At 43.3% G+C, this 14,934-nt stretch overlaps 1 protein-coding gene across 1 annotated transcript in view; it reads left to right on the top strand.

The window, feature by feature from the left end:
• The window catches only part of LOC134003175 (scavenger receptor cysteine-rich type 1 protein M130-like), a 29,509-nt gene extending 14,960 nt beyond the window's left edge, over positions 1-14,549 (top strand). The window contains exons 11-20 of the mRNA XM_062442303.1: positions 4,049-4,354; positions 4,449-4,742; positions 4,999-5,304; positions 5,448-5,741; positions 7,904-8,188; positions 9,554-9,835; positions 10,044-10,333; positions 10,416-11,227; positions 11,328-11,546; positions 14,459-14,549. Coding sequence (XP_062298287.1) covers positions 4,049-4,354; positions 4,449-4,742; positions 4,999-5,304; positions 5,448-5,741; positions 7,904-8,188; positions 9,554-9,835; positions 10,044-10,333; positions 10,416-11,227; positions 11,328-11,546; positions 14,459-14,549 — 3,179 coding nt within the window. The remainder of the gene's footprint in view (positions 1-4,048; positions 4,355-4,448; positions 4,743-4,998; positions 5,305-5,447; positions 5,742-7,903; positions 8,189-9,553; positions 9,836-10,043; positions 10,334-10,415; positions 11,228-11,327; positions 11,547-14,458) is intronic.
• Positions 14,550-14,934: the final 385 nt, after the last annotated feature.

Raw genomic sequence — 14,934 nt, 5'->3', positions numbered from 1 at the left:
AGATCATCAGTGACATCATATCTGACAGTAATATTTTCCTTCCTCTGTCACAGTTCCAAAAACCTGAGTTTTTACCAGTCACAAAATGTGTTTCACAAGGTTCAATTTTAGGTTTGGTTCTTTTCACTCTTTATATACAGTCATGTGAAAAAATTAAGACACCCTATGAAAGCCTGTGTGTTTTTTTTAAACATATTTGGACATATGAATATTTAATATCTATTTTAACAATACTGACACATTCAAGTAATATAACTTAACATTAAAACTGAAGAAAATACTTTTTAAAACTTTCTGTAAAATGTAATTTCTGGTGAGGAATAAATTAGGACACCCCCACATTCATTCCCACTTAAAATGGCTAAAGTCACACACAGGTGTTTCACATCAGGTGCAAATGATCAGAACATGTGTTATTGAACTTGTTATTCAGCATTGAAGGAGGTTTGCTGTATTTAAACCTCAGACATTTAGTTTGGTGTGCCCCTGACTGTTGAGGTTAAAGTGAGCCCCATGGTGAGATCGAAAGAACTGTCTGAGGCCTTCAGAAAGAAGATTGTAGCAGCTTATAAGTCTGGTAAGGGATTTAAAAAGATCTCAAAAAAGTTTGAAATCAGCCATTCCACTGTCCGGAAAATAGTCTACAGGTGGAGGACATTCAAAACATCTGTCAACATGCCGGGGTCTGGCCGTCCAAGCAAGTTCACCCCGAGAGCAGGCCGCAAGTCTCCAAAAACCCTAAAATGTCATCACGGGACCTACAGCAGACTCTTGCTACTGTAGATGTGAAAGTGCTTGCCTCTACAATCAGAAAGAGACTACACAAGTTTAATTTTCATGGGAGGTGTGCAAGGAGGGGAAACCTTTGCTCTCTAAGAAAAAACTTGAAGGCCAGACTGAAGTTGCAGAGAGAACATAGACAAAGACCAGGACTCCTGGAATAATGTTCTTTGGACAGATGAGTCTAAAATTGAATTATTTGGACACCAGAACAGAAGACATGTTTGGCGTAAACCAAATACAGCATTCCAGGAAAAGAACCTCATACCAACTGTGAAGCACGGAGGTGGAAGTGTCATGGTTTGGGGATGCTTTGCTGCAGCAGGACCTGGCCAGCTCACCATCATAGAATCCACCATGAATTCTACTGTGTATCAGAGATGGCTTGAGGAACATGTGAGACCATCGGTAAAAAAATTAAAGCTGAAGCGGAACTGGACCCTGCAACATGACAATGACCCAAAACATACCAGTAAATCCACCAAGGACTGGCTGAAAACTAAGAAATGGAGAGTCCTGGGCTGGCCGAGTCAAAGCCCAGATCTTAATCCCATTGAGATGCTGTGGAGTGTGGGGAACGGGCTGTACATGCAAGAAAACCCCTCAAACATCTCACAGCTGAAAGAATTCTGCGTTGAGTGGGACAAAATTTCCTCAGATCGATGTAAGAGACTGGTAGATGGCTACAAGAAGCGTTACACTGAAGTTATTTCAGCCAAAGGGGGTAACACTAGCTATTAGGGGGTAGGGTGTCCTAACCTTTCCCTCAATTAGAATACACATTTTTGTTGATATCTTTTGTTTAATGAGTAAAACAAGGTTCATTTTTGTTGTTTACCTGCAATTGAATCATTTTCTTTCCAGAGATAAATAACAATGAGATTAGACATCGATATGTGAACATTTCTTAATTAAGAACTGAATATTTATCCACTAAACGCTGGATTAATCCTGTTCTGAGGCTGTGGAAGATTTCCCCACGAAGAGCTCGTGGATGTTTCTCCCACGAATAGCTGACTGATTTCCACTGAGAGAGAGCTGAAAATCAGCGTCGTTAGCCGATGAATGGTCGGACGCTTTGAGGACAGCTGAACTTCCTCCTAACGGAAGAAACGCACCACTCGCCACCAACGGACAGTAAGGGGTTTTGTCTGGGCGGAGTTATTATTGTGTGTATAATACTAGCTGAGTATTATTTTTTATTGCTGTTGTTTAGGTTTGCTGTCTAAGCGTGTGCGCCTTCACCGGCTGTTCTTTGTTCACAGTTTTTGTCATAGCAACATGCTAAACTGTTTGTTAATCGGCCAGGACCTCGTGTTACTGTGCTTTTTGCAAAGGAAATAAGTGGCCCTACTGTGTGGAAAGACCGGTTAAAGCCACCACAGGCCCCGCCGTGGGTCGCCAATATCTGTGGGCAGACCAGCTACTGTATTTCCTTTAAAATCACGTCTCTACACCCGTTAGCAAGTTAGCTTGCTCGTGGGTTAGCGCCATCATGAGTGAGAGAAATAAAAAGCTGTCGGTCAGTATCAGGTGATACGTGTCCACAGCCGCCACGCTGTGTGCATGTTTATCTGTGTACCAAGCTTTGCTACTTTCTTTCTCTTGATCGTCGTCTGCTTTCTTTCTCCCTTCGTCTTACTAACCACACACACACGTACATGTTCACATCCCATACCTCTGCTGTTAGTGAGGCAGCATAGGAAACAAGCTAAGCTACATCCTAGCCTCATTCATTCTCTACGTGGGTGCTGTTGAGCCGGTGTGTTTGGGAGCTGTGACCATGAGTGAGCGACCGTGCGCCACTTTGTCCAGCGGAAACGGTCCCGGACCTGGTTCCTGTTCTTGTGTGACAAGACTGCAGAGTCCGTCAGCTCGAACCCCCCCCCACACACACACACCCTTTCTCTCCCTGTGCCCAAACGCACACAGACACATCCCTCTTCTCTCCTACACACACACACAACACACACACACACACACACACACACACACACACACACACACACACACACACACACACACACACCTGTTTATTTGCAGTCATACACATCTGTTGTTGTTTGTCTATTAGTTAAAGTGGTAGTGCAATGTATAAATATTCATTGATTAAGTTGTTGATTAATCATTTTAATAATACAGTGTTTTAGCTTTAAAGAGAAGCATTTTTGTGATCATTGTGCATATGTTATTGTGACAAGTGGCTGATCAAAATAGACAGAGCTCAGAGTTTCACACCTTCACCTTTTCTTAATTATATGACTGAGTGAGGCTAATCAGACAGTTTGGTTATTTACGGTTTTCCCGGTGGTGCCCTGAATTAATCATTACAATTGATTATTCTTTCATTTCTTGTTAATAATGAATAATTATTTAGGATAATTATTAGTCATTAATAATAACCAAATGCATTCCTTTCTACTGTTACATGTATGGTTGCCTTGTAGCAAGGCTATCACCTACAGTATAGTAGTCCCTCCTTAGTGGAGCTAGTTCTTACATTTTGGTGCTCAGCAGTGAGTTCATTAGTTCTAGTGATTACTAAATCCCTACAATTTTAGGGTTCTCTTAGTGAGACTGTTATTACCAGTTACAACAAATGGTGCTCCTGTGATGAGACGAGATTCACTCCCCTAAATAATGGCTTCCCCATTATTATGAGTTCCACCACCAGAGTTTCTGTTTTGGTCCTGTTGGTGGGCAATGCGTCCCGGTAGCTTTACGGCAGATTCAGGAATCGCGGTTGAGGCCAGGTTTCTCTCATAATCATCACACAACCGTCACATACAAAGTTGTCGGAGCTCCAGTTCGTTCATCTTGTGTGCGATGGATCTGACGTAGGCCAGAAAAAGGCTCAGGCGTGGAGGTTTGTGTGGCTGCTTCCTCAACCTGGTTAGCAATCCAGCTTGACAGCCTCGCTTCTGCTTTCTCTCACTACGCTGTCTACGCCGCATGTTGGAGCCGACAACAATCCACGGAGACCCTGGTGGCCTGTAGATATACGCCGGTGTGTTATGCGTCTGTTAAAAGTAGCTTGTAACAGGAGAACTACTTCGTAAACCGATAGTAATTTACGAAATAATTAACTCCGGACGGCTATACGCAAGCTTTACTTGGCAGAGCCTGCCAGGATTACTTCAGAATCAACAAAATACATACAAAAAAGAACAAAACAGTAGATCTAAGACCGACTGCACAACCGCGCGCCGCCATGATCCTGAGGAAGTTAAATATTCCCAAAACTAATGATGGTCCTTTCTCTCTCCAGACTCTGTCAGGCTGGTGAATGGGACTAGTCTGTGTTCAGGCAGACTGGAGGTGAAGTCTGAGCAGACGTGGTCCTCAGTGTGTGAAGCTGACTTTGACCAGCAGGATGCAGAGGTGGTCTGTAGGGATCTTGGCTGTGGGGCTCCTTCAGTCCTCCAGGGGGCGCTCTATGGAGAAGTGGAGGCTCCAATGTGGACCAAAGAGTTCCAGTGTGGAGGCAATGAGTCTGCTCTCCTGGACTGTAGAAGATCAAACTCAACTAGAAGAACCTGCTCACCTGGTAAAGCTGTTGGACTCACCTGCTCAGGTAGAAGAGGAGCTGCAGCTTTGATTTGTCTTCATTTCTGTTCTAATGAAACTCACTTTATTCTTTTACTGATGACTCTCTTGTTTCTGTTCAGATCCTGTCAGGTTGGTGGGAGGAGCCAGTCGCTGTGCAGGTACACTGGAGCTGAAATATGGAGAGTGGAGACCAGTCGGTGGAAAATTCTATGACTGGACCCTGAAGAAAGCAGATGCAATATGTAGATCTCTGGATTGTGGCTCTGCTGTTTCTACAGGAATCAGAAATGTACACTCATACCGTATGTCTGTATGGTGGATCAGCTCTGAGTGTCTTCAACCTGGATCTGCACTGATGGACTGTGCATCATCATCAGGTTCTTCTTCCTCCATCTTGGAGATCACCTGTTCAGGTAAGTCCATCAGTGACATCATCTCTGACAGTAATATTTTCCTTCCTCTGTCACAGTGATAGTTGGTGGTTTCCATTGGACTGAACTGATCCTACAATTAATGTAACATATTTTCTGTAGATAAAGACTTGAGTCAGGGTATGAATGTGCTCTCTCTCTTCATCAGTTGTTACTTTCAAATTCAGAAACAGCTTTATTGGTATGAATGTTGCAGTTAAATATTCCCGAAACTAATGACGGTCCTCTCTCTCTCCAGACTCTGTCAGGCTGGTGAATGGGACTAGTCTGTGTTCAGGCAGACTGGAGGTGAAGTCTGAGCAGTCGTGGTCCTCAGTGTGTGAAGCTGACTTTGACCAGCAGGATGCAGAGGTGGTCTGTAGGGAGCTTGACTGTGGGACTCCTTTAGTCCTCCAGGGGGCGCTCTATGGAGAAGTGGAGGCTCCAATGTGGACCAAAGAGTTCCAGTGTGGAGGCAATGAGTCTGCTCTCCTGGACTGTAGAAGATCAGACTCAGCTAGAAGAACCTGCTCACCTGGTAAAGCTGTTGGACTCACCTGCTCAGGTAGAAGAGGAGCTGCAGCTTTGATTTGTCTTCATTTCTGTTCTAATGAAACTCACTTTATTCTTTTACTGATGACTCTCTTGTTTCTGTTCTAATGAAACTCACTTTATTCTTTTACTGATGACTCTCTTGTTTCTGTTCAGAGCCTTACAGGTTGGTGGGAGGAGCCAGTCGCTGTGCAGGTACACTGGAGCTGAAACAGGGAGAGTGGAGACCAGTGAGTTACCCTGACTGGACCCTAAAGGAAACAGATGTAATATGCAGATATCTGGACTGTGGCTCTGCTATTTCACAAAGCAGAATTGAAGTCGGATCTGATCCTCCATTCAGTATTTCTGTATGGAGGATCAGATCTGACTGTGTAAAGTCTGGATCTGCACTGAGGGACTGTGTATCATCATATTCCTCTTACTTCATCATGGAAATCACCTGCTCAGGTAAGTCCATCAGTGACATCATCTCTGACAGTAATACTCTCCTTCCTCTGTCACAGTGATAGTTGGTGGTTTCCATTGGACTGAACTGTAAACTTATCCAGGACGACAGCATCCTAAAGGGTAGAGAAGTTAGCTTGTTCCTGGAGGCTCATTGATTCAAACTGAGACAATCTGCACCTTTAAGGATATTCACACTCCAAGAGAAAGCAGCAGTAGTAGCAGTTTAGAGTTACAATATACTGTATGTATATGGTATTTAATCATTTGTATTAACACAGTGTAAACAGAGCAGTTTGCTGCTCTCTGTCAGCTCAGTGTCAGAACCATGATCAGATGTACTGACTTCACACTAGGGATCAGTTTCATTAGGATTTCATCAATACTACTACTCTTATCAATACCTCTTATTGATCTGGTTCTTCATTAATACTCTTATCAGCTCTTTATATTATAATAAAATTATTACTATATTAAAACGATAGTTAATGAAAGTCATGAATCCACAACAGGACTATAATGTATTTATATATTAGAGTCAAAAATACAGAGTTTGCTGACATCAACAACAATGTTTACAACAGTGTCACAATATGAACTCAATAATATCTCCATGGAAACAAGCAGAACCCAAAACCAGATTTCACCATCCAATAATCTCACTCCTTGTTTTCTTCAAGTACTGATAAAAGAACTGAGCTTAAAAATACCTCAGGTTTTTAACTGTTTAATACTGGTTCCAGTTCAGAAGCAGGTTTCAGGGGGCATCCCTACCTCAGACCAGTGTTAATAATTACAGTTCAATCAGGAGAGACCAGAGAATGAAGTAAAAGTAATCTGTTTGGACTCTGCAGGGAGAGTTTTAGAATCAAAGGACGTCTGTCCTGAGCAGCAGTAAGATAGTTCCCCCCATGGAGTCCAGATACTGGTGGTTACTGATGACTTTGATCAATCAATCTCGGGCCAAATCACAACAACAATCATCTTGAGGCACTTTTCACATGGAGCATGACTAGACTGTATTCTTTGATTAATTTTATCATGAGCAAGCACTTGGGTATGAATGTGCTCTCTCTCTTTATCAGTTGTTACTTTCAAATTCAGAAACAGCTTTATTGGTATGAATGTTGCAGTTAAATCTTCCCAAAACTAATGACGGTCCTCTCTCTCTCCAGACTCTGTCAGGCTGGTGAATGGGACTAGTCTGTGTTCAGGCAGACTGGAGGTGAAGTCTGAGCAGTCGTGGTCCTCAGTGTGTGAAGCTGACTTTGACCAGCAGGATGCAGAGGTGGTCTGTAGGGAGCTTGGCTGTGGGACTCCTTCAGTCCTCCAGGGGGCGCTCTATGGAGAAGTGGAGGCTCCAATGTGGACCAAAGAGTTCCAGTGTGGAGGCAATGAGTCTGCTCTCCTGGACTGTAGAAGATCAGACTCAGCTAGAAGAACCTGCTCACCTGGTAAAGCTGTTGGACTCACCTGCTCAGGTAGAAGAGGAGCTGCAGCTTTGATTTGTCTTCATTTCTGTTCTAATGAAACTCACTTTATTCTTTTACTGATGACTCTCTTGTTTCTGTTCTAATGAAACTCACTTTATTCTTTTACTGATGACTCTCTTGTTTCTGTTCTAATGAAACTCACTTTATTCTTTTACTGACGACTCTCTTGTTTCTGTTCAGATCCTGTCAGGTTGGTGGGAGGAGCCAGTCGATGTGCAGGTACACTGGAGGTGAAATATGGAGAGTGGAGACCAGTGAATGGCAAATTCTTTCAGTTGACCATGGAGGAAACAGATGGAATCTGTAGATATCTGGATTGTGGCTCTGCTGCCTCAACCAGAAGCAGAAATGTGGACTCAGACAGATCTGTATGGAGGATCAGATTTCACTGTCTTAATTCTGGATCTGACCTGAGGGACTGTGTGTCATCATATTCCTCTTCCTCCATTGTGGAGCTCACCTGCTCAGGTAAGTCCATCAGTGACATCATCTCTGACAGTAATATTTTCCTTCCTCTGTCACAGTGATAGTTGGTGGTTTCCATTGGACTGAACTGTAAGCTTATCCAGGACGACAGCATCCTAAAGGGTAGAGAAGTTAGCTTGTTCCAGTTCAGAAGCAGGTTTCAGGGGGCATCCCTACGTCAGACCAGTGTTAATAATTACATTACAGTTCTCTGTAATTCTCACCCCACCTTCCACGTCAGCCGGGTAAAACCCATCAAGGAGAGTCTGATGGTTCCTGCGGCCTTGCCCCCTCCGCCACCGTGGATGGTCGATGGTGGTCCTGTCTACTCCGTGAAGGCCCTTCTGGATGTGCGCAACAGGGGTCAGGGAAGACAATTCCTGGTGGACTGGGAGGGCTACGGTCCGGAGGAACGACAATGGGTCCCTGCAAGCTTCATTGTGGACCCTGACCTCATCATGGACTTTTACAATTCTCACCCTCAGTTGTTTGGTCCGTCAGAGCCGCCCCTACAGGTGGGGGGGGTACTGTCATGTCCAAGAAGAAACATTAAGTTATGTATAGTTTTGTTTGTCTCGTGACTTCCTGTTTTATTTTGAAATCTAACTCTCCTTTCGTTTCAGGTAACTTCCTCCTTCCCCTTGTGTGTTTCCCACTGGTCTGATTGTTTCCACCTTGTGTGTGTATATAGCCTGCGTCTCCCTTTGTCCTGTGCCAGTTCGTCTTGTCTTGTTGTCAGAGAACCACGCCAGCCACGTTATCCCAAGTCAGGTTTTGAATTCTGTGTTACGTGTTTGCCATAGTCTTGCTTAACATTATTTTGATACTTTGTCTTTGCCTTTGTCCTGAATCTTTGTTGGTTTTCCTCGAAAGAGTGATTTGTTTTTTTGCTCTACAGTTTTTCCTCATAAGAGTGATTTTGCTTTGCTACTTTGTTATTAAAATATTGTTAATTTTTTTACTTTGTCTCAGAGTCGTGCATCCGGGTTCAAGTCCTAGTTGAGTTGTGACAGAGCTGAGGTCTGATAGCATGAGCTGCTACTGCTGAAAGCAATAATCTGACAGAGGAAAACAGGAGGAGTCTAATTCAGATTAGCTGTAGCTTCATCCATTATTCTACTGTGAACAGAGTTATGAGGGGCGTGATACCTAATAACAGAGAGACTCCTCCTTTTAAACTTCTACATCTTCTTTTTTCAGGTATAATGCATTTCTGTCCACCACTGGTTCATTCTTCATTCTACCACAAGAAATAACATAAAATATTTCCGTAAATAAAGACTTGAGTCAGGGTATGAATGTGCTCTGTCTCTTTATCAGATGTTCCTTTTAAATTCAGAAAAAGCCTTATTGGTATGAATGTTGCAGTTAAATATTCCCAAAACTAATGATGGTCCTCTCTCTCTCCAGACTCTGTCAGGCTGGTGAATGGGACTAGACTGTGTTCAGGCAGACTGGAGGTGAAGTCTGAGCAGTCGTGGTCCTCAGTGTGTGAAGCTGACTTTGACCAGCAGGATGCAGAGGTGGTCTGTAGGGATCTTGGCTGTGGGGCTCCTTTAGTCCTCCAGGGGGCGCTCTATGGAGAAGTGGAGGCTCCAATGTGGACCAAAGAGTTCCAGTGTGGAGGCAATGAGTCTGCTCTCCTGGACTGTAGAAGATCAGACTCAGCTAGAAGAACCTGCTCACCTGGTAAAGCTGTTGGACTCACCTGCTCAGGTAGAAGAGGAGCTGCAGCTTTGATTTGTCTTCATTTCTGTTCTAATGAAACTCACTTTATTCTTTTACTGATGACTCTTGTTTCTGTTCTAATGAAACTCACTTTATTCTTTTACTGATGACTCTCTTGTTTCTGTTCAGAGACTGTCAAGTTGGTGGGAGGAGCCAGTCGCTGTGCAGGTACACTGGAGATGAAACAGGGAGAGTGGAGACAAGTGACTTATTCTGGCTGGACCCTGAAGGAAGCAGCTGTAATGTGTAGATATTTGGACTGTGGCTCTGCTGTTTCAACCAGAAGCAGATATGAAGCCTCACGTAGATCTGTATGGAGGATCAGATCTGGTTGTCTTGAGTCTGGATCTGACCTGAAGTACTGTGTATTATCAGATTCCTCTTCCTACACCGTGGAGGTCACCTGCTCAGGTAAGTCCATCAGTGACATCATCTCTGACAGGTTTCAGGGGGCATCCCTACCTCAGACCAGTGTTAATAATTACAGTTCTCTGTAGTCTGAGCTGAGGTCCAACATTTAATTATTATTATATTAATATTACATTTTCCAACTCTTAATTTCCGATACTGATATCACCTGATAGCGACATATGTAGGCTTTTTACACCAAAACTGTTAGGTAACGACCTGCAGGAATACACAGAGACAGAAATGGGATTCATCTCCAAATGTGTTGATGAAGTGACAACTGTTAAAACACGTGCCACAAATAAGCCATGGTTGACAGACGAGGTTCGTTCACTCCTGAAGACCCGCGATTCTGCCTTTAAAGCTGGCGATGCTGCAGCATATATGGAGGCAAGGAACAATCTGAAAAGGGGGATCAGAGAGGCTAAAAAACAGTATGGGAGGAACTTGGAGAAGAACTATACCATGGACACAAGGCGCCTGTGGCAGGGATTTCAGACAGTAACAGGCTATAAACATACAGCCAAAACAGCTCAGTGCAACACTCCCAGATGACCTAAACAGGTTCTATTCCCGGTTTGAGGACACCAACACCAGGAGTGCACAAAGGCTGACACCAGCATCTACTGACCAGGTTCTACAGCTGTCTACTGAGAGTGTTAGGAGGACCTTCTCCAGGATAAATCCTAGAAAGGCCTCCGGACCAGACAATGTACCAGGCCGTGTCTTAAAGAGCTGTTCAGCCGAACTAAAGGATGTCTTCACGGACATTTTTAACACCTCTCTCTGCCAAGCTGTTGTGCCCACCTGTTTTAAGAGCGCCACCATAGTACTAGTTCCTAAAAATTCAAACCCCCACTGTCTAAATGACTATCGCCCTGTTGCCCTCACACCAGTTGCCATGAAATGCTTCGAGCGGCTTGTCAAGGACCACATTAAATCCCACTTTCCTGCCAGCATGGATCATCTACAGTTTGCATACAGGACAAACCGGTCTACGGAGGATGCCATATCCATCCTGCTCCACCTCACCCTCACTCATCTGGAAGACAAGAACACCTACGCCAGGATCCTGCTAGTTGATTTTAGCTCGGAGTTTAATACCATCCTGCCACAGCAGCTGGTGGAGAAACTGCAGCTGCTGGGAGTGGGCACTAACACCTGCAACTGGGTCAAAATCAACAGCAGAACATCCAACACCATCACAGTGAGTACTGGATCACCACAGGGATGTGTTCTGAGCCCACTACTCTTTACCATGCTGACGCATGACTGTTCTGCCAATCATAACACCAACCACATAATTAAATTGGCTGATGACACAACCGTTGTGAGGCTCATCACATATGGAGATGAATCAGCATACAGGGATGAGGTGGAGACCCTAATGACTTGGTGCAATTCACACAAACTCTCTCTCAACACGAAAAACAAAGGAGGTGATAATTGACTTTAGGAAGGCTCAGCCAGCCCACTATCCTCTATTAATCATCAGCGGCACTGTTGTTGAGAGAGTCCAGAGCACCAAATTCCTCGGGATCCATCTCAGGGAAGACTTGACCTCCAGAGACAATACCACAGCTGTAGCCAGGAAAGCACAACAGCGTCTTCATCTACTCCAGAGGCTGAAGAGAACAGGCCTCTCCAAGTCAGCCCTGACTGTGTTCTACCGTGGGACCATCAAGAGCATCCTCACCTACTGTATCACTTCCTGGTACGGGAACAGCAGAGCAGAAGAGAGACAGAGACTGAGCAGAGTGATTAAAACAGCAGAGAGGATTATTGGTGTCCCGCTGTAACCATTGCTGGAAATCTACAATGAGATGCACACGCAAAGGGAAATGCATCATCCAGGACTCCTCTCATCCCTCTCACAGACACTTTTCTTTGTTGCAGTCAGGAAGGAGATACAGGAGCATTTGGACAAGGACTTCTAGATTACATAACAACTGTTTCCCATCTGCTGTCAGACTACTGAATGCACAAGAATAATCACAATAATCACTGGCTCTCTGTCCTCCCCACTATGCACTTAACTAACTTAGAACTTATTAACTATCTATGGAATATTTATTTACATAGTGTCTTAATTTTAATTTTTAATTTGAATGTTAATTATTGCACTGTACTCTCTTTTAAAGTGTTTTAACTTGTGAAACAGTATTTCGTTTTTATGTACCTCCATAAGAATGACAATTAAAGTGAATTGATTTAACATTTAATTATTGTTGTATTAATATAATATTGTCCAACTCTTAATTTCCGATACTGATATTTGCAGGCTTTTTACACCAGAACTATTAGATAACAACATAACATATCTCCTATTGTTGAATTAACACATTAAGCCTAATTTTATTGTGATGCTCCACTGGATGCAAACATAAATGCAACATGGCTTTCCACATGTAAACACTGTCTGTGCAAAATAAGAGAACAACTTCAACTTAAGTTATGGAAAAAAGTGCCAATGACAACGAGGAAGTAAACCTTGTTCCTGGTTTGTGTGCTCGTGTACATGGCAATGGACGATATGAACTTGTTAGCCACGGTAAGCGACCCACGAGTCTAGCATGTTGTTGTTTTACGTCATCAAGCGTGCACCGGTAAACGTCCCATGCTGCGTTCATGCAGGCTCGGAAATGCTGAAGCCTACAGAGCAAACATCGGTTATAAAAACCTGATACCGATACTTCCAGATATTACATTTTTAAGTTAATACCCTACCCAAAACTAATGATGGTCCTCTCTCTCTCCAGACTCTGTCAGGCTGGTGAATGGGACTAGTCTGTGTTCAGGCAGACTGGAGGTGAAGTCTGAGCAGTCGTGGTCCTCAGTGTGTGAAGCTGACTTTGACCAGCAGGATGCAGAGGTGGTCTGTAGGGAGCTTGGCTGTGGGGCTCCTTTAGTCCTCCAGGGGGCGCTCTATGTAGAAGTGGAGGCTCCAATGTGGACCAAAGAGTTCCAGTGTGGAGGCAATGAGTCTGCTCTCCTGGACTGTAGAAGATCAGACTCAGCTAGAAGAACCTGCTCACCTGGTAAAGCTGTTGGACTCACCTGCTCAGGTAGAAGAGGAGCTGCAGCTTTGATTTGTCTTCATTTCTGTTCTAATGAAACTCACTTTATTCTTTTACTGATAACTCTCTTGTTTCTGTTCAGAGCCTGTCAGGTTGGTGGGAGGAGCCAGTCGCTGTGCAGGTACACTGGAGGTGAAACAGGGAAAGTGGAGACCAGTGAGTTACTCTGTCTGGATCCTGAATGACTCTGTCTGGTCCCTTAAGGAAGCAGATATAATATGTAGATATTTGGACTGTGGCTCTGCTGTTTCAACAAGAAGCAAAAATGGAGCCTCACACAGATCTGTATGGTGGATCAGATCTGAATGGTTTCAGCCTGGATCTGACCTGAGGGACTGTGTATCATCAGGTTCCTCTTCCTCCATCTTGGAAATCACCTGCTCAGGTAAGTCCATCAGTGACATCATCTCTGACAGTAATACTCTCCTTCCTCTGTCACAGTGATAGTTGGTGGTTTCCATTGGACTGAACTGTAAACTTATCCAGGACGACAGCATCCTAAAGGGTAGAGAAGTTAGCTTGTTCCTGGAGGCTCATTGATTCAAACTGAGACAATCTGCACCTTTAAGGATATTCACACTACAAGAGAAAGCAGCAGTAGTAGCAGTTTAGAGTTACAATATACTGTATGTATATGGTATTTAATCATTTTGTATTAACACAGTGTAAACAGAGCAGTTTGCTGCTCTCTGTCAGCTCAGTGTCAGAACCATGATCAGATGTACTGACTTCACACTAGGGATCAGTTTCATTAGGATTTTATCAATACTACTACTCTTATCAATACCTCTTATTGATCTGGTTCTTCATCAATACTCTTATCAGCTCTTTATTATTTTAATGAAATTATTACTATATTAAAATTATAATTAATGAAAGTCATGAATCCACAACAGGACTATAATGTATTTATATTTTAGAGTTAAAAATACAGAGTTTGCTGACATCAACAACAATGTTTACAACAGTGTCACAATATGAACTCAATAATATCTCCATGGAAACAAGCAGAACCCAAAACCAGATTTTACCATCCAATAATCTCACACCTTGTTTTCTTCAAGTACTGATAAAAGAACTGAGCTTAAAAATACCTCAGGTTTTTAACTGGTTAATACTGGTTCCAGTTCAGAAGCAGGTTTCAGGGGGCATCCCTACCTCAGACCAGTGTTAATAATTACAGTTCTCTGTAGTCTGAGCTGAGGTCTGATAGCATGAGCTGCTACTGCTGAAAGCAATAATCTGACAGAGGAAAACAGGAGGAGTCTAATTCAGATTAGCTGTAGTTTCATCCATTATTCTACTGTGAACAGAGTAATGAGGGGCGTGATTACCTAATAATAGAGAGACTCCTGCTTTTAAAGTACTACGTAGGCAATATTCTCAACCCTTACTCTCCATTCAAATAATCCAAAAAAGTGTTGAGTTGCTTTTTCCCCTGTGCTGATGGTTTAGAGGACTGGTTGAAATGAAGCACTCAGTCTGTTTATCATGAACTGAAGTGAGGAGTGATACAGTCACTTATATCTGTGTTGTCATGTCTCTCCAGGTCAGCAGGAGTTAGACGTCAGGACCGCAGGAGAACACTGAGATGGATTATTATCATCCCAGTTCGTCCAGCTGAAGAGGAAAGAGCCTAAGGAGCAGAGTAGGACCTCCAAGGAGCCACACAAGCCCTCAGAAGCAGAAAATCATGTTTGGTTTCCTGCCTCCTCTCATTCTCTGGTCTTTTCAGCCCAGTATGGCGATGAATGACGTCCATGTTGGTTGATTCCGCAGCTTCTGATTTACATCCAGCACTAACGCTGGATGATTGATGATTGATGAGTTTATATCTTTTTCTTTCACTGCCTCTTATATTCTATATACTACTTATTCAGCTTTAATGCATTACTACTATATTCAAAATAAGAGATTTTTGAGATAAAGAAACTGAGAAAATCAAAATTGAGTGAAATCAAATGTTTTATCTTTGTTTTGCTGTTCCTTGTGTTTCTGCTGAATGTTCACTCATCCCTCATTTAT

Source organism: Scomber scombrus, chromosome 21 (genome assembly GCF_963691925.1).
Source record: "Scomber scombrus chromosome 21, fScoSco1.1, whole genome shotgun sequence".
Classification (NCBI taxonomy): domain Eukaryota; kingdom Metazoa; phylum Chordata; class Actinopteri; order Scombriformes; family Scombridae; genus Scomber; species Scomber scombrus.
Note: the sequence above shows the minus strand (reverse complement) of the source record. Positions and strands in the feature narration are given on the sequence as shown.